The sequence below is a fragment of the Petromyzon marinus genome, chromosome 54, assembly GCF_048934315.1.
Source record: "Petromyzon marinus isolate PM22_M1 ecotype Great Lakes invasive population chromosome 54, UKy_Petmar_22M1.pri1.0, whole genome shotgun sequence".
Lineage (NCBI taxonomy): Eukaryota > Metazoa > Chordata > Hyperoartia > Petromyzontiformes > Petromyzontidae > Petromyzon > Petromyzon marinus.
Window position 1 is genome coordinate 871,424 of NC_133720.1, and position 21,296 is coordinate 892,719.

At 52.1% G+C, this 21,296-nt stretch overlaps 1 protein-coding gene across 2 annotated transcripts in view; it reads left to right on the forward strand.

Moving 5' to 3' along the window:
• Nucleotides 1–9,191, forward strand: part of LOC116954100 (protein NDRG3-like) — a 53,776-nt gene extending 44,585 nt beyond the window's left edge. For both annotated transcript variants that reach the window (XM_076052065.1, XM_076052064.1), the window contains 7 exons: nt 91–194; nt 1,307–1,363; nt 2,540–2,591; nt 3,147–3,194; nt 3,564–3,599; nt 4,524–4,575; nt 6,868–9,191. In XM_076052065.1, the coding sequence (XP_075908180.1) occupies nt 91–194; nt 1,307–1,363; nt 2,540–2,591; nt 3,147–3,194; nt 3,564–3,599; nt 4,524–4,575; nt 6,868–7,010 (492 nt within the window). In that variant the 3' untranslated portion in view covers nt 7,011–9,191. The remainder of the gene's footprint in view (nt 1–90; nt 195–1,306; nt 1,364–2,539; nt 2,592–3,146; nt 3,195–3,563; nt 3,600–4,523; nt 4,576–6,867) is intronic.
• Nucleotides 9,192–21,296: the final 12,105 nt, after the last annotated feature.

The following is a 21,296-nucleotide window of genomic DNA, read 5'->3' on the forward strand; positions in this document are numbered from 1 at the left end:
CCCACGCTCTCCCCCACGCTCTCCCCCACGCTCTTCCGCTCCCCCTCCCCATGCTTGTACCGGCCTCATCCGTGCACCGTGCGCTTGCAGTCGGAGCTGAGCAACAATGCAGACCTGATGCAGACCTACAAGCAGCACATGCTGGAGGAGATCAACCAGCAGAACCTGTCCCTCTTCGTCAATGCCTACAACAGGTGCAGGCCCCAGCCCACACGCGACACCGCAACGCAACACACGCCACACCACGACACCGCAACGCACGCCACACCACGACACCGCAACACACGCCACACCACGACACCGCAACACACGCCACACCACGACAGAGCAACACACACCACACCACGACACCGCAACACACGCCACACCACGACACCGCAACACACGCCACACCACGACACCGCAACACACGCCACACCACGACACAGCAACGCACGCCACACCACGACACACCATGACACACCATGACACACCATGACACAGCAATGCACGACACACCACGACACACCACGACACACCACGACACACCACGACACACCCCGACACAGCAACGCACGCCACACCACGACACACCACGACACAGCAACGCACGCCACACCACGACACACCATGACACACCATGACACAGCAATGCACGACACACCACGACACACCACGACACAGCAACGCACGACACACCACGACACACCACGACACCGCAACGCACACCACACCACGACACCACGACACCGCAACACACGCCACACCACGACACTACAAGGCACACCACACCACGACACCGCAAGACACACCACAGCACGACACCACGACACCGCAAGACACACCACAGCACGACACTGCAAGGCACACCACACCACGACACCGCAACGCACGCCACACCACGACACACACGACATGACACCGCGACGCATGCCGTCGCTCTTCACGGTCACGTGATGCAAAATTTCGGACTTTTGCTTCAACAAAAATATCGTTGATTTGTCTTTCGCGGGATCTGGAAAGAAACTATGAAATCCCACACAAGTGAGGACATGACTCTCCAAAACCCCTACGTATAGGTGGCAGAACCTACTTGCTGTACTTTCTAGCTCAGCCGCCCTCCTGCAGGTGGGCGTCTCGCGATGCATGATCCGCTCGCCACGATTCCGAAGCCTTTGGGCTCCTTCGCAGGCGCATTCCTCCACACAGCCCCCTTGCGTCACGACCCCTCCATGAACCCCCACCTCACCACTCTTTCTTGTCCCGGTTTCCCGAACTGGGTTCCTCCTCACCCCCCCCCCTCCCCCTCTCAATTCTGCTTTTGTAGCCGGAGAGACCTGGACCTGGGGAAAGCATCGCTGGGGCAGCCGGCTAAGACTCTCAAGTAAGTCGGCACCTGACTATTATTATAATTGCTGCTACTCCGCTTGGTTACCCTCAAATGCTTCATCGAGTCTCGATACTCTTTTGCATGAGGATCCTGGCTGAGTTTCACACTTGGGGGCGATGTTCCTTGATACGATCCCTATTGAGTAATTTGTGGGTTTTAATTTTTCGAACCGTTACACTGCCGCACAACGACCTGCTCATTTTCCAATAACGTCACGGCATCTTTAAACGGGCACCGCGAAACGGGGCGGCGCTTGTTATCTTTTTTTCCGGCTTAACGCTCCCACAGTGATAACCAAGGGTGACCGTGGGGTACGAGTCCTGAACATCGCACCGCCAAAATCGAATCTCGATGCTGAACCGCGAGAGCCGGCGTGGCGGGACAGAGAGAGAGAGAGAGAGAGCGCTTGCACGGCTATCGGAGCTACGGCTTCCCTTGTGGCAGCAGCCGCTGGAAAAAAGCGTCCCCACGCATCCCGGTGGTCACATGACTCGTCCCCCTTGACATTTAGTTTGCAGTGTCTGCAGCCCGCAGAGCTAAAGCTTTCATATATATGAAATCTCTTATTTAATTAAAATAAAAAGACATTTTTGATCCAAAATATCAAGGTGCCATAGGTCAGAGCGACCCGGAGATCAGTCATGGGCAGAGAAGTGGCGCGGGGGCGGCACTGACGATGTTGGCGCTTCCCTGCTAAGTGGCAGAGCGTCGGGGACGTGGCTTTAGGGGACGCGGCTTAAGGGGACGCGGCTTAAGGGGACGCGGCTTTAGGGGACGCGGCTTTAGGGGACGCGGCTTTAGGGGACGCGGCTTTAGGGAACGCGGCTTAAGGGAAAGCGATTTAAGGGGACGCGTGGTTCCTTGAGAGAAGATGGTGACAGCACAGCTCCCGGAGCGGCCGATCTCTGAGCAGCGACTGTCGGATGCTCTGCGAGCACTCGAATTTACTGAAGCGATGTGGTCTTTGCCCCATCGGTTGCGGCGCGAGCGTGGCACGGCAGCCCCGTTTGTCCACTGCTGGATGAGGGGGCCGGCCCTCTCCGTGCGGGTCCCCGGAGGTTATTGGATAGCAGTCGGCCGCGCCGTGGCGCCGAACTCGACAATGCCGATCGCGTCGGCGCGGCCTCTCGCCGCTCCCCCCGTTGACGCCCAATCCCTTGTCCCCCGCAGGTGTCCTGTGATGCTGGTGGTTGGAGACTCCTCGCCGATGGTGGACGCTGTGGTAAGCGGGCATCTGGGTGGCGACGTGCACGGCCGGCGTCTCGCTCGTCGCTCGGCTGGCTCTCTCCATCCCGGGCTCCTCGGGGTTCTTTCTCTCCTCCTGATGAGCCGCAGCCGTTCACGAAGCCCCCCCCCCCCCCCCCTTCCCCCCGCGTCGTGTCGACAGTGCGAGCTGGTCGATCATGCTTCACCACGCTCGGCAGTGCGTGCGTTGGTCAAGCCGTCACCCGGGTCCCGTTGAGATGTCAATCTCGCCGCCGATGTTGGCAGCAGTCGGGAATCGACCTCGGGTCGCCGGGTTCGCGCCTCAAAGCGCGAACCACCGCGCCACCGCTCTGGCCTAAACGTCGCTGTAAACCTCTTTGCAAATGGGCCCAGTGGGCTTCAGAGCGGTGACCTCCAGTCCATCCGTTGATACGATTTTATACGGCGCTGCGCTATACCCGGTCACCGGATTCGTGGCACAGAAGCGCGCTAACGACCGCCGCACGCGAGGTGGAGACGCGTGACCTCACCCCCCACCCCCCACCCCCCTCCCCGTCTCTGCGGCGTGCAGGTTGAGTGCAACTCCAAGCTGGACCCGACCCAGACGTCCTTCCTCAAGGTAACGATGATGCAAGAGATTTTTGGCTCAAACCACGTGTTTTTACTTTGCGCGAGAAAGTAGCGACGACCTAACGACCGGGGCGTCGTCCCGTTTCACCGCGTCGCAGCGCTCGATCGTCGCCCTGGGGGCTTTGTTGGCGGTGGGGGGGGGGCAGTGTTCTCCGGCTGTGTTGGTTGACGAGCCGGTGCCAACAATTGCCCAAGCTGTGCGGTCCTCGAGTAGTGTGGTGGCTGACAGATGCCCACCGCCTGCATTCCCGACTGTGCCAACCGTGTGAAAAAGTTAAAGTCGCGGCGCTCGGAAGTGTGAAGTGGTTTGCTGCATCGATGAAGGTTTTTCTGACGGGGTGTTTGTTTGTCGTTTCAGATGTCCGACTGCGGAGGCCTGCCCCAGTGTGTCCAGGTATCATCTCTCCGCCATGATTGCACGCTCATTCTGGCCACACCACACCAGGCAACACTTTCGCAACGGATGTAATTCATGCCATCCAACTGCAAAAACGAACACATAACAATTGTTTTTTCCTTTTGTCAATAAACAGGTTTTAAGATGTTAAAACACCAAATAATAACCCTTTTGCAAGGAATCGTGTCTACATTAACCACACATTTGTGGTGAACATGTAAAAAAACACCATGCTCTGGCAATATTTGCATTGTCTTGGCAACTGACTGGTCCACACCAGAGAGCTTTCTTCTGAGCCTCGTTTCGCCTTTTGGTGTTATCTGGTCCAATTCCCTGCAACAGGTTTCTGCTTGGTGTTTGAACATCTGAACAGCTGTTTTATTGCTAGAAAAGGTAAAACCAATTCTTATATTTTGATACTGGCAATAATGGTCCCGTGATAAAAACGAACACGTTATTTGTGTACCCGTTGAGCCCTGTTGGGAATCTACTGCTTGAATGGGGACACTCCCACGCCGTGCGTGTCACGAAGGGGGTTATTTGACCATACTTCACCACGACGGTCGGCGCTGGTTGGCGAAGGGCGCGGGAGCGGAGAGACGGTGAAGTCGCCACGAGCCGTCGCACGGCCGGGGCTGAACCCCTTCGCCCTTGGCTGCTGCGTCGGTCTCACCGCACGCACTGCCGAACTTAGTTGGGATTTAATTTGACATTATTGAGCCCCCCATTCTGCCCTCCCACTCAAAAGTGATTTAATCTGCAGCCTGTGAAGCTAGGCCCTGGGGCTCCCAACGGTGGGAGGGTATTCTCACCGCAATGAACACAAAGTATTGATTCGGTGTAGGGGCTTTAATCCGCCGGGTTTTGGATGTCGCCTTTTCATGACTTGACGATCGATGTCTCTTTGTGGTTGACCTACAGCCGGCCAAACTCACAGAAGCCTTCAAATACTTCGTCCAAGGAATGGGCTACAGTAAGTACACGGCTCGGAGGAGCCGCGTCCCGCTCGCTCGCACGCCGCCCATCGCCGTCGCGTCGCTCGGAGGGAGACGCGTCCCAGACGCCAACTCGGTGTCGCCTTGCTCTCCCGGCTTGTGGAATTGCGGGGGATTTCACGGCTTGCGTTTCACGGTCGCGTCTTCCGTTTAATTAACGGAATAGCCGTGGAGGCGTCGTCTTGTTGACAGGCCCGATAATGGGTCGTTGGGCGAGGGGGTGATAACCCCACCCTGATGAACAGGGGTCAGTAACCTGCTTCTCCCGAGCCGCACGTCAAGGACTGCTTCGTGACGTTATTTATTAAAGACCACCGTCTCGTGTTCACAGGCAATGCAGCTCGTGAAATTTTTTGTGTTTTTTACCGAATAAAACAAAAATGGCTCTTCACGTTATTTTGGTTACCGGACCCATGCCCACGCATGATGGTACCGTCTCTTGAGTGGAGACGTCGCCGCTTGCAGGCCTCTCCGGTTGGCCAGCGAGGCCGGACACTCGGAGGACCGATGGCCCTGCTGCTGTGCACGGTCCGCCGTGTGCAGCTGGTTGAGCTCTGTAGTGGAATTTTTTCAATTTGTAACTTTTCGAATGACTTATCAAGTACAGTCCCAAATACGTCACACATCAAGCGGCCAACAACAAACTGCACATCATTGTAAAAAACTATATGTATAACAACACATTACTTTAATAGAGGGAGGGTTTTTACACAGAGCTTGGCAGAAACGACGATGGGAGCGAATGTCTGAAGCGGAGCAGCGTGATGAGAGACACAGCAGGAGAAACGTTGTGACCTCCTACGGGCGGCGTAGTGGTTCAACACGGGGATGTGTTTTTATTTGGTGGTTCAACACAGTGGGTGTGTTTTTATTTGGTGCTTCAACACGGTGGGTGTGTTTTTATTTGGTGCTTCAACACGGTGGGTGTTTTTATTTGGTGGTTCAACACGGTGGGTGTGTTTTTATTTGGCGGTTCAACACGGTGGGTGTGTTTTTATTTGGTGGTTCAACACGGTGGGTGTGTTTTTATTTGGCGGTTCAATATGGTGGGTGTGTTTTTATTTGGCGGTTCAACACGGTGGGTGTGTTTTTATTTGGCGGTTCAACACGGTGGGTGTGTTTTTATTTTCAGTTTAACCGAACGCCGCCGCCTGTGTGATTGTCGTTGTCTGGGCCGCACGGCTTCGCAGTCGCCGAGTTTGGCATGGGCCGAATGGCGCACCCGGTGCCCGGCCAGCAAGCGTGACTGCTTCACGCCGCTGCTTTTGCTCCCAGGCGCTTTGCGTACACCGTATCCTCGCGGTCTGGACTCGCCACCGTAGCCTCGCACCATAGCCAACTCCACTCGGTAAACATCGGCAGGCAGCGAGACCGTCTCTTTCCCGACCAACGGTGGGCAGTGTTTATCCCCGTGGCAGCCGCCAGTGGTGTACACTCCACATTTCTGTGGTGGTGACAGCAGCTTTAGCCATGAGACAACTTCCGTTGACTTCCCGCAGTGGTACTTGTTTCATTGACGCTTTAAGGGTAACGGGAGTCTCGACGCATACAAATTAAATCTACGTGAACCTCTTAACGCCGGCTGCCAGAAGTGCCGGTGTCAGACCACCGCTCCCAGCAATAAATTCTAAATTGTTATCCTGTCTACGCTGCCAGATTACTGCTTAACATGTTGCGCAATAGCAAAGTAAAAAATCGCCTTGCGTTAGGGACAATTTTCCATCTTCGGAGCCGATTGGGCTTCCAGTGGTTTAATGCTGCAGCGTTTAAATTTTGAACACCAGCGTACAAGAGCCGCTGTCCTAAACAATCTGACGAGCGATGCCGGCACGCACGCTCGTGTGATCGCCGCTCTTCTAGCCGCGTCCCAACAACGGTGTCTCGGTGGACGCCACCGTTTTGCGGGAAGCCGCGCGCATCCGGTGGAGCCTTGAACAGAGCCGGCCTGCCGCCCGCCCGCTCGACGGCCGTCCGCCGCGGCCGGCCTGCGGCGAGCACGACGCCTCCTGCGCTTGCCGTGCCCCGTGATGCACCACGCCTGCATGCCGCTCGCGTACCCGTGTTCCCGCGTGTGTGCTGCCTGCATTTCCTCCACTCGTTGTGATCCTCGGCCCGTCGTGTCCCCTTGTTTCCACCCGTTGCGTCTCTCGCCCCGTGCCCTACCTCCCCCCTCCTCCGATTCCTCCTTCCGTCTCCTTCCCTCCCCTGCTCCCTCTCGTGCCCTCCCTCCTCCCCCCGCTCGCTCCCCGCCACCCACCGCGCGCCTGCAGTGCCGTCGGCCATGCTGACACGGCTCTCCCGGTCACGGACGGCCTCGCGGAGCTCCAGCATCTCGGGCGAAGACGGACGCACGCGTGCCCGCACGCGCACCAACTCCGAGTCCAAGGAGGGGCAGTACGCCGAGGTCTTCTGAGCTCGCTTGGCCCAACCCGGCCCGGCCCGACGACACGCTCTCGACCTGTCCTGCTGTGGCCTGGCCTGGCCCTGCTGTGCCCTGGCCTGGCCTTCTTTGATCTGCACGTGGATACATCCGATCTGATGTAGTTTAGACTGACTTTGCCTATTTGTTTTATGGTGGCGCTGGACTGGTCTGGTCAGATTCGATATGATGTGGCTGGATCTGTCCTGACCCAGAATGGACTGGTTAGGTCTAGCCAGACTTGGTCTGATTTTACCCTTTTTAAGCTGGTCTGATTCAGATAAGATCCTGTCTGGTGTGGCAAAATATGACCTCGCCTCACCTGGTCTGGTTTGATATCGTTTGGTCCTCCTATGTGGGGCGTCCAGATCTGGTCTTAAAGTGGCTCCATTTTGTCTGATTCTGTGACCCAGTTGTACTCGATCTGATTTGGCCATCTTCACAGGGCTGGCATTGTTCAGTTTTGTCCACCCTGGCCTGGTGTGTGGCATCATCTGTACCATCTGCCTGGGTCTGGTTTGGGTGATTCTGGTGATTGATCGGCCTAATTATGCCTAGTTTAGTCTGGGCTTGGCTTTGATCAATCTACTCTGGTCAGACCAATATTAGTTTGTTCTAGCTAGGTCCGGTTTGACCTGGTAGTATTCTGGTCTGACCCACTTTAGTGTAGCCTGACCTCGTCTGGTTGGCTCTGGTCTGGTTTATTCCGGCCTGGTCTGGTTTATTCTGGCCTGGTGCGGTCGAGCTCCCTGCAGCCCGCCGGAGGCACCGCTAACCCCCCCCCCCGCTCGCCATTGTTCTTTGCGACACGAGGAGGAGGCACGTCGAAGTGAAACCTGCGTGCAGCCCTAGCCCAGCGCAGTGACGTTCTCCCCGCATGACGTGGCGAACGTTCCCGTTCATGGGTGGGTCGGTCTCTCTCAAGACGTGGGGCTCGGAACGACGAGGCGCAAACGCCGGGCTCCAATGTATCGACTCGTTAGCCCCCGCCCCAATGTATCGACTCGCCAGTTTCTTTCGCAGGCCGTTTGGGCGCCGGCTCTGCCGACGGCGTTTGCCCCCCCCCCTCCCCCTGCTGTGTTTGCCATGCGCCCGCTCACGTGGGACGGCAGCGACGAGAGTTTGCGTCTTTTGAGAAAGCGTCAGAATTCCGAGGGAAAGAGTCCGCGTTTTTGCAAGACCCGATTAAATAAATGGAGGAGGTGGCTCCCCCTTTTTTTATTTTCTTACAAAAGGCCAGTCTTACCCTAATAAAGGAAGGTGCTTTGTCCTGTACAGTAATTGCGCTCCATACGTTGGGGATGCGCTGTCAATTTATAAACGACGCGGAAGGAACGCATGGACACGCAGGCTTTATTTGTTGTATGGAGCTGCTGCTGCTGTTGCCGGAATGAAGTTTTTGCTGCAAGTACATTTTTTTCTTTCCCTGATTTTTGAATCGCACCGAGCGGAACAACAAAAGCTGAGCTCTACGCCCGTCGCTGGTGTTTTCCGGGCAGAACTGAACACTGCGCTATGCCCATCGTCACATCTCTCTACAGAATATATATATTTTTGGGCGAGGAAAAAAACACGAAGAAGGACTTAAGACTTGTCAGTGTCCTTAACCGCAAAACAGACTTTGGTGTTCATGATCTGGCTTCTAGAATAGCTTTTTAAGGCTCCACTTTGGGCTGCAAAGTGAGATGAAACAGGTACACTGCCCACCCGCCCGCCCGGAGGCTGCTCGACAAGAACGTTCCATTGCTGTATCCGTAGCGGGGGACCTCTAGGAGTTGACGGCGAGAGGTTCTCCAGAGTTTTTCTAATCCGGTGGAGGGAACGTGGGACTTGTTCTAACTGTGCAGTATGGTCTTCCTGAAAGTATATAAATATAAAAAATAATAAAAATTAACCGCGGCCTCCATTAAATCAATAATAAAGATTATTTTTAACATTTTCGTTTCTTTGTAATGGCTTAAGTATTAAAATAAATATTTGTTTTGCAGCGAAAAATAGTTTTGTAGGGCTTAGGCATTAATGCATTTGTGTAACTGCGCCTGTTTTTGATGCAGAATTTGTTGAAATAATCCGGTGTTTAAAAAAAAAACCCATATCGGTTAATACCTGTATCACTGAAAATTACTGTAGTGGTTTTTTTCAGAATAAAACAAATTAATGAACTGACTAATAAAACACGGTGTGGCAACTTCTTGTGTCAGAGATCGGGGCGTCTGGTACCCAGCTCCATCGAGCTAAGGGTGGTGGAGGCTCCTCCCATCGGTGGCCTGAGCCAGCGGTGGAAATTCCACGTTCCCGCGAAGCGACGAATCTCCATGGGGACGACGAGCACTTGCATTCCCACGAATTGCGACTCGCTGAGCGTCCGAGGCACGACTGGGTTAGTTTCGGCTTATTAATTTCAACTGGCATGGCAATTGGGGACGGAGGCCCTCGTACATCAATGGATCGACACGAGAGCTGTGCAGCAACACTCCTCTGTCAGTCCCCCGTGTGTGACCCTTCACAACGAGCACTCTGTCCCCGCGTCATCTTGCGGCTGCTGCTCCGTTCATTGTCGCCTCTCTCCGCGCTGCCTCTCATCACGGACTCCTTGCGTCTTTATCTTCCCTAGGCTTCTGTCACCTTTTCTCGAAATTTGCCTAAAAAGTTGCCGAGCTTTCTAAAAGGTGAACGTCCCTTTAATATCCTGTTCTCGATTTACAAATTGTCCAGTTCTGCACATTCTCTTCCATCACTCCCCTCCACTTCCGTGATCTCGGAGTTGCGCTCTTTCGCTGTCACTCATTCCTCAAGCCTGGTACGGCCTGCCCACTTCATCATCCCATTAATTCTGTGGCACCGTTGTGTGAGCTCTGTCAAGCGCCTTGAGTGAAGGTGCTCTATCAATTCGTCTTAAACTTGATCCGTGGATTTGCAGAGTGCATCTGTAGCATAGCATTTCGACAGTAATAATCTTTATTATATATTTTCCTCAAGTATAATCCCAATTGTGCTACGAATAAAATAAGTTTTTTTAAAATAACAGCATCATTATTGCAACTGCCTGACAATACGGAGGTGTCCATATATTTAGATGCTTTCAGCCAATGTTGATACGTGTGGGAGGAAACCGGAGCACCTCGAGAAAACATACGCGTGCGAGGGGACAACACTCTATCCCATACAGAAGGGACCGATGGGGATGAGTCCACACTGCTGGACTGCCTTTGTGCTGGTGCAAAGATGTCACGAAGCAAAGCGGCCATTCGGATATTTCACAGAAGAGGGGTAGATCATACAAACTCCACTCAGAAGAACAGGGGGAGATCATACAAACTCCACTCACAGCAGAACAGGGGGAGATCATACAAATTCCACTCACCGCAGAACAGGGGATGTCATACAAACTCCACTCACTGCAGAACAGGGGGAGATCATAAAAAACTCCTCTCACTGCAGAACAGGGGGAGATCATACAAACTCCTCTCACTGCAGGACAGAGGGAGATCATACACACTCCACTCGCTCTCACCGCAGAACAGAGGGGGATCATACAAACTCCACTCACTGCAGGACAGGGGGAGATCATACAAACTCCGCTCACTCTCACTGCAGGACAGTGGGAGATCATACAAACTCCACTCCACTCACTGCAGGACAGGGGGAGATCATACAAACTCCACTCACTCTCACTGCAGAACACGGGGAGATCATACAAACTCCACTCACTCTCACCGCAGAACAGGGGGAGATCATACAAACACCTCTCACTGCAGAACAGGGGAGGTCATACAAATTCCACTCACTGCAGAACAGGTGATGTTATACAAACTCCACTCACTGCAGAACAGGGGGAGATCATAAAAAAAACTCCTCTCACTGTAGAACAGGGGGAGATCATACAAACTCCACTCACAGGAGAACAGGGGGAGATCATACAAACTCCACTCACAGCAGAACAGGGGGAGATCATACAAATTCCACTCACTGCAGAACAGGGGATGTCATACAAACTCCACTCACTGCAGAACAGGGGGAGATCATAAAAAACTCCTCTCACTGCAGAACAGGGGGAGATCATACAAACTCCACTTCACTCACTGCAGAACAGGAGGAGATCATACAAACTCCACTCACTCTCACTGCAGAACAGGGGGATATCATACAAACTCCCCTCACTCTCACCGCAGAACAGGGGGAGATCATACAAACACCTCTCACTGCAGAACAGGGGGAGATCATACAAACTCCACTCACTCTCACTGCAGAACAGGGGGAGATCATACAAACTCCACTCACTGCAGGACAGGGGGAGATCATACAAACTCCACTCACACTCACTGCAGGACAGGGGGAGATTATACAAACTCCTCTGACTGCAGGACAGGGGGAGATCATACCAACTCCACTCACTCTCACTGCAGGACAGGGCGAGATCATACAAACTCCACTCACTCTCGTTGTAGAACAAGGGGAGATCATACAAACTCCACACTGAAGAACAGGGGGAGATCATACAAACTCCACTCACTCTCACTGCAGGACGGGGGAGATCATACAAACTCCACTCACTCTCGTTGTAGAACAAGGGGAGATCATACAAACTCCTCACTGAAGAACAGGGGGAGATCATACAAACTCCACTCACTCTCACTGCAGGACGGGGGGATGTCATACAAACTCCACTCACTGCAGAACAGGGGGAGATCATAAAAAAAACTCCTCTCACTGCAGAACAGGGGGAGATCATACAAACTCCACTACACTCACTGCAGAACAGGGGGAGATCATACAAAACTACACTCACTCTCACTGCAGAACAGGGGGAGATCATACAAACTCCACTCACTCTCACCGCAGAACAGGGGGAGATCATACAAATACCTCTCACTGCAGAACAGTGGGAGATCATACAAACTCCACTCACTCTCACTGCAGGACAGAGGGAGATCATACAAACTCCACTCAATCACTGCAGAACAGGGGGAGATCATACAAACTCCACTCACTGCAGGACAGGGGGAGATCATACAAACTCCACTCACACTCGTTGTAGAACAAGGGGAGATCATACAAACTCCTCACTGAAGAACAGGGGGAGATCGTACAAACTCCACACACTCTCACTGCAGGACGGGGGGAGATCATACAAACTCCTCTCACTGCAGAACAGGGGGAGATCATACAAACTCCACTCACTCTCACTGCAGAACAGGGGGAGATCATACAAACTCCACTCACTCTCACCGCAGAACAGTGGGAGATCATACAAACACCTCTCACTGCAGAACAGGGGGAGATCATACCAACGCCACTCACTCTCACTGCAGAACAGGGGGAGATCATACAAACTCCACTCACTGCAGGACAGGGGGATATCATACAAACTACACTCACACTCACTGCAGGACAGGGGGAGATTATACAAACTCCTCTCACTGCAGGACAGGGGGAGATCATACAAACTCCACTCACTGCAGAACAGGGGGAGATCATGCAAACTCCACTCACTCTCGTTGTAGAACAAGGGGAGATCATACAAACTCCTCACTGAAGAACAGGTGGAGATCATACAAACTCCACTCACTCTCACTGCAGGACGGGGGGAGATGATACAATCTCCACTCACTCTCGTTGTAGAACAAGGGGAGATCATACAAACCCCTCACTGAAGAACAGGGGGAGATCATACAAACTCCACTCACTCTCACTGCAGGACGGGGGGATGTCATACAAACTCCACCCACTGCAGAACAGGGGGAGATCATAAAACAACTCCTCTCACTGCAGAACAGTGGGAGATCATACAAACTCCACTCCACTCACTGCAGAACAGGGGGAGATCATACAAACTCCATTCACTCTCACTGCAGAACAGGGGGAGATCATACAAACTCCACTCACTCTCACTGCAGGACAGGGGGAGATCATACAAACTCCTCTCACTCACTGCAGGTCAGGGGGAGATCATACAAACTCCACTCACTCTCACTGCAGGACAGGGGGAGATCATACCAACTCCACTCACTCTCACCGCAGAACAGGGGGAGCTCATACAAACACCTCTCACTGCAGGACAGGGGGAGATCATACAAACTCCACTCACAGGAGAACAGGGGGAGATCATACAAACTCCACTCACAGTAGAACAGGGGGAGATCATACAAATTCCACTCACTGCAGAACAGGGGATGTCATACAAACTCCACTCACTGCAGAACAGGGGGAGATCATAAAAAAAAACTCCTCTCACTGCAGAACAGGGGGAGATCATACAAACTCCACTCCACTCACTGCAGAACAGGAGGAGATCATACAAACTCCACTCACTCTCACTGCAGAACAGGGGGAGATCATACAAACTCCACTCACTCTCACCGCAGAACAGGGGGAGATCATAAAAACACGTCTCACTGCAGAACAGGGGGAGATCATACAAACTCCACTCACTCTCACTGCAGAACAGGGGGAGATCATACAAACTCCACTCACTGCAGGACAGGGGGAGATCATACAAACTCCACTCACACTCACTGCAGGACAGGGGGAGATTGTACAAACTCCTCTCACTGCAGGACAGGGGGAGATCATACCAACTCCACTCACTCTCACTGCAGGACAGGGCGAGATCATACAAACTCCACTCACTCTCGTTGTAGAACAAGGGGAGATCATACAAACTCCACACTGAAGAACAGGGGGAGATCATACAAACTCCACTCACTCTCACTGCAGGACGGGGGAGATCATACAAACTCCACTCACTCTCGTTGTAGAACAAGGGGAGATCATACAAACTCCTCACTGAAGAACAGGGGGAGATCATACAAACTCCACTCACTCTCACTGCAGGACGGGGGGATGTCATACAAACTCCACTCACTGCAGAACAGGGGGAGATCATAAAAAAACTCCTCTCACTGCAGAACAGGGGGAGATCATACAAACTCCACTACACTCACTGCAGAACAGGGGGAGATCATACAAAACTACACTCACTCTCACTGCAGAACAGGGGGAGATCATACAAACTCCACTCATTCTCACCGCAGAACAGGGGGAGATCATACAAATACCTCTCACTGCAGAACAGTGCTAGATCATACAAACTCCACTCACTCTCACTGCAGGACAGGGGGAGATCATACAAACTCCACTCAATCACTGCAGAACAGGGGGAGATCATACAAACTCCACTCACTGCAGGACAGGGGGAGATCATACAAACTCCACTCACACTCACTGCAGGACAGGGGGAGATTATACAAACTCCTCTCACTGCAGGACAGGGGGAGATCATACAAACTCCACTCACTCTCGTTGTAGAACAAGGGGAGATCATACAAACTCCTCACTGAAGAACAGGGGGAGATCATACAAACTCCACTCACTCTCGTTGTAGAACAAGGGGAGATCATACAAACTCCTCACTGAAGAACAGGGGGAGATCGTACAAACTCCACTCACTCTCACTGCAGGACGGGGGGAGATCATACAAACTCCTCTCACTGCAGAACAGGGGGAGATCATACAAACTCCACTCACTCTCACTGCAGAACAGGGGGAGATCATACAAACTCCACTCACTCTCACCGCAGAACAGGGGGAGATCATACAAACACCTCTCACTGCAGAACAGGGAGAGATCATACAAACGCCACTCACTCTCACTGCAGAACAGGGGGAGATCATACAAACTCCACTCACTGCAGGACAGGGGGAGATCATACAAACTCCACTCACACTCACTGCAGAACAGGGGGAGATCATAAAAAACTCCTCTCACTGCAAAACAGGGGGAGATCATACAAACTCCACTACACTCACTGCAGAACAGGGGGAGATCATACAAACTCCACTCACTCACTGCAGAACAGGGGGAGATCATACAAACTCCTCTCACTCACTGCAGAACAGGGGGAGATCATACAAACTCCACTCACACTCACTGCAGGACAGCGGGAGATCATACAAACTCCACTCACACTCACTGCAGGACAGGGGAAGATCATACAAACTCCACTCACACTCATTGCAGGACAGGGGGAGATCATACAAACTCCACTCACTCTCACTGCAGGACAGGGGGAGATCACACAAACTCCTCTCACTCACTGCAGAACAGGGGGAGATCATACAAACTCCCCTCACACTCACTGCAGGACAGGGGGAGATCATACAAACTCCACTCACACTCACTGCAGGGCAGGGGGAGATCATACAAACTCCTCTCACTCACTGCAGGACACGGGGAGATTATACAAACTCCACTCACTCTCACTGCAGGATAGGCTGAGATCATTACAAACTCCACTCACACTCACGGCAGAACAGAGGGAGATCATACAAACTCCACTCACACTCACTGCAGAACAGGGGGAGATGATACAAACTCCACTCACACTCACTGCAGGACAGGGGGAGATCATACAAACTCCACTCACACTCACTGCAGGACAGGGGGAGATCATACAAACTCCACTCACTCTCACTGCAGGACGGGGGGAGATGATACAATCTCCACTCACTCTCGTTGTAGAACAAGGGGAGATCATACAATCCCCTCACTGAAGAACAGGGGGAGATCATACAAACTCCACTCACTCTCACTGCAGGACGGGGGGATGTCATATAAACTCCACCCACTGCAGAACAGGGGGAGATCATAAAACAACTCCTCTCACTGCAGAACAGTGGGAGATCATACAAACTCCACTCCACTCACTGCAGAACAGGGGGAGATCATACAAACTCCATTCACTCTCACTGCAGAACAGGGGGAGATCATACAAACTCCACTCACTCTCACTGCAGGACAGGGGGAGATCATACAAACTCCTCTCACTCACTGCAGGTCAGGGGGAGATCATACAAACTCCACTCACTCTCACTGCAGGACAGGGGGAGATCATACCAACTCCACTCACTCTCACCGCAGAACAGGGGGAGATCATACAAACACCTCTCACTGCAGGACAGGGGGAGATCATACAAATTCCACTCACAGGAGAACAGGGGGAGATCATACAAACTCCACTCACAGTAGAACAGGGGGAGATCATACAAATTCCACTCACTGCAGAACAGGAGATGTCATACAAACTCCACTCACTGCAGAACAGGGGGAGATCATAAAAAAAAACTCCTCTCACTGCAGAACAGGGGGAGATCATACAAACTCCACTCCACTCACTGCAGAACAGGAGGAGATCATACAAACTCCACTCACTCTCACTGCAGAACAGGGGGAGATCATATAAACTCCACTCACTCTCACCGCAGAACAGGGGGAGATCATACAAACACCTCTCACTGCAGAACAGGGGGAGATCATACAAACTCCACTCACTCTCACTGCAGAACAGGGGGAGATCATACAAACTCCACTCACTGCAGGACAGGGGGAGATCATACAAACTCCACTCACACTCACTGCAGGACAGGGGGAGATTGTACAAACTCCTCTCACTGCAGGACAGGGGGAGATCATACCAACTCCACTCACTCTCACTGCAGGACAGGGCGAGATCATACAAACTCCACTCACTCTCGTTGTAGAACAAGGGGAGATCATACAAACTCCACACTGAAGAACAGGGGGAGATCATACAAACTCCACTCACTCTCACTGCAGGACGGGGGAGATCATACAAACTCCACTCACTCTCGTTGTAGAACAAGGGGAGATCATACAAACTCCTCACTGAAGAACAGGGGGAGATCATACAAACTCCACTCACTCTCACTGCAGGACGGGGGGATGTCATACAAACTCCACTCACTGCAGAACAGGGGGAGATCATAAAAAACTCCTCTCACTGCAGAACAGGGGGAGATCATACAAACTCCACTACACTCACTGCAGAACAGGGGGAGATCATACAAAACTACACTCACTCTCACTGCAGAACAGGGGGAGATCATACAAACTCCACTCATTCTCACCGCAGAACAGGGGGAGATCATACAAATACCTCTCACTGCAGAACAGTGGGAGATCATACAAACTCCACTCACTCTCACTGCAGGACAGGGGGAGATCATACAAACTCCACTCAATCACTGCAGAACAGGGGGAGATCATACAAACTCCACTCACTGCAGGACAGGGGGAGATCATACAAACTCCACTCACACTCACTGCAGGACAGGGGGAGATTATACAAACTCCTCTCGCTGCAGAACAGGGGGAGATCATACAAACTCCACTCACTCTCGTTGTAGAACAAGGGGAGATCATACAAACTCCTCACTGAAGAACAGGGGGAGATCATACAAACTCCACTCACTCTCGTTGTAGAACAAGGGGAGATCATACAAACTCCTCACTGAAGAACAGGGGGAGATCGTACAAACTCCACTCACTCTCACTGCAGGACGGGGGGAGATCATACAAACTCCTCTCACTGCAGAACAGGGGGAGATCATACAAACTCCACTCACTCTCACTGCAGAACAGGGGGAGATCATACAAACTCCACTCACTCTCACCGCAGAACAGGGGGAGATCATACAAACACCTCTCACTGCAGAACAGGGGGAGATCATACAAACGCCACTCACTCTCACTGCAGAACAGGGGGAGATCATACAAACTCCACTCACTGCAGGACAGGGGGAGATCATACAAACTCCACTCACACTCACTGCAGAACAGGGGGAGATCATAAAAAACTCCTCTCACTGCAAAACAGGGGGAGATCATACAAACTCCACTACACTCACTGCAGAACAGGGGGAGATCATACAAACTCCACTCACTCACTGCAGAACAGGGGGAGATCATACAAACTCCTCTCACTCACTGCAGGGCAGGGGGAGATCATACAAACTCCTCTCACTCACTGCAGGACACGGGGAGATTATACAAACTCCACTCACTCTCACTGCAGGATAGGCTGAGATCATTACAAACTCCACTCACACTCACGGCAGAACAGAGGGAGATCATACAAACTCAACTCACACTCACTGCAGAACAGGGGGAGATGATACAAACTCCACTCACACTCACTGCAGGACAGGGGGAGATCATACAAACTCCACTCACACTCACTGCAGGACAGGGGGAGATCATACAAACTCCACTCACTCTCACTGCAGGACGGGGGGAGATGATACAATCTCCACTCACTCTCGTTGTAGAACAAGGGGAGATCATACAAACCCCTCACTGAAGAACAGGGGGAGATCATACAAACTCCACTCACTCTCACTGCAGGACGGGGGGATGTCATACAAACTCCACCCACTGCAGAACAGGGGGAGATCATAAAACAACTCCTCTCACTGCAGAACAGTGGGAGATCATACAAACTCCACTCCACTCACTGCAGAACAGGGGGAGATCATACAAACTCCATTCACTCTCACTGCAGAACAGGGGGAGATCATACAAACTCCACTCACTCTCACTGCAGGACAGGGGGAGATCATACAAACTCCTCTCACTCACTGCAGGTCAGGGGGAGATCATACAAACTCCACTCACTCTCACTGCAGGACAGGGGGAGATCATACCAACTCCACTCACTCTCACCGCAGAACAGGGGGAGATCATACAAACACCTCTCACTGCAGGACAGGGGGAGATCATACAAACTCCACTCACAGGAGAACATGGGGAGATCATACAAACTCCACTCACAGTAGAACAGGGGGAGATCATACAAATTCCACTCACTGCAGAACAGGGGATGTCATACAAACTCCACTCACTGCAGAACAGGGGGAGATCATAAAAAAAACTCCTCTCACTGCAGAACAGGGGGAGATCATACAAACTCCACTCCACTCACTGCAGAACAGGAGGAGATCATACAAACTCCACTCACTCTCACTGCAGAACAGGGGGAGATCATACAAACTCCACTCACTCTCACCGCAGAACAGGGGGAGATCATACAAACACCTCTCACTGCAGAACAGGGGGAGATCATACAAACTCCACTCACTCTCACTGCAGAACAGGGGGAGATCATACAAACTCCACTCACTGCAGGACAGGGGGAGATCATACAAACTCCACTCACACTCACTGCAGGACAGGGAGAGATTGTACAAACTCCTCTCACTGCAGGACAGGGGGAGATCATACCAACTCCACTCACTCTCACTGCAGGACAGGGCGAGATCATACAAACTCCACTCACTCTCGTTGTAGAACAAGGGGAGATCATACAAACTCCACACTGAAGAACAGGGGGAGATCATACAAACTCCACTCACTCTCACTGCAGGACGGAGGAGATCATACAAACTCCACTCACTCTCGTTGTAGAACAAGGGGAGATCATACAAACTCCTCACTGAAGAACAGGGGGAGATCATACAAACTCCACTCACTCTCACTGCAGGACGGGGGGATGTCATACAAACTCCACTCACTGCAGAACAGGGGGAGATCATAAAAAAAACTCCTCTCACTGCAGAACAGGGGGAGATCATACAAACTCCACTACACTCACTGCAGAACAGGGGGAGATCATACAAAACTACACTCACTCTCACTGCAGAACAGGGGGAGATCATACAAACTCCACTCATTCTCACCGCAGAACAGGGGGAGATCATACAAATACCTCTCACTGCAGAACAGTGGGAGATCATACAAACTCCACTCACTCTCACTGCAGGACAGGGGGAGATCATACAAACTCCACTCAATCACTGCAGAACAGGGGGAGATCATACAAACTCCACTCACTGCAGGACAGGGGGAGATCATACAAACTCCACTCACACTCACTGCAGGACAGGGGGAGATTATACAAACTCCTCTCACTGCAGAACAGGGGGAGATCATACAAACTCCACTCACTCTCGTTGTAGAACAAGGGGAGATCATACAAACTCCTCACTGAAGAACAGGGGGAGATCATACAAACTCCACTCACTCTCGTTGTAGAACAAGGGGAGATCATACAAACTCCTCACTGAAGAACAGGGGGAGATCGTACAAACTCCACTCACTCTCACTGCAGGACGGGGGGAGATCATACAAACTCCTCTCACTGCAGAACAGGGGGAGATCATACAAACTCCAATCACTCTCACTGCAGAACAGGGGGAGATCATACAAACTCCACTCACTCTCACCGCAGAACAGGGGGAGATCATACAAACACCTCTCACTGCAGAACAGGGGGAGATCATACAAACGCCACTCACTCTCACTGCAGAACAGGGGGAGATCATACAAACTCCACTCACTGCAGGACAGGGGGAGATCATAAAAACTCCACTCACACTCACTGCAGAACAGGGGGAGATCATAAAAAACTCCTCTCACTGCAAAACAGGGGGAGATCATACAAACTCCACTACACTCACTGCAGAACAGGGGGAGATCATACAAACTCCACTCACTCACTGCAGAACAGGGGGAGATCATACAAACTCCTCTCACTCACTGCAGAACAGGGGGAGATCATACAAACTCCACTCACACTCACTGCAGGACAGAGGGAGATCATACAAACTCCACTCACACTCACTGCAGGACAGGGGAAGATCATACAAACTCCACTCACACTCACTGCAGGACAGCGGGAGATCATACAAACTCCACTCACTGTCACTGCAGAACAGGGGGAGATCATACAAACTCCTCTCACTCACTGCAGAACAGGGGGAGATCATACAAACTCCACTCACTCTCACTGCAGGACAGGGGGAGATCACACAAACTCCTCTCACTCACTGCAGAACAGGGGGAGATCATACAAACTCCCCTCACACTCACTGCAGGACAGGGGGAGATCATACAAACTCCACTCACACTCACTGCAGGGCAGGGGGAGATCATACAAACTCCTCTCACTCACTGCAGGACACGGGGAGATTATACAAACTCCACTCACTCTCACTGCAGGATAGGCTGAGATCATTACAAACTCCACTCACACTCACGGCAGAACAGAGGGAGATCATACAAACTCCACTCACACTCACTGCAGAACAGGGGGAGATGATACAAACTCCACTCACACTCACTGCAGGACAGGGGGAGATCATACAAACTCCACTCACACTCACTGCAGTACAGGGGGAGATCATACAAACTCCACTCACACTCACTGCAGGACAGGGGGAGATCATACAAACTCCTCTCACTCACTGCAGAACAGGGTGAGATCATACATACTCCACTCACACTCACTGCAGGACAGAGGGAGATCATACAAACTCCACTCACACTCACTGCAGGACAGGGGGAGATCATACAAACTCCACTCACACTCACTGCAGGACAGGGGGAGATCATACAAACTCCACTCACTGTCACTGCAGAACAGG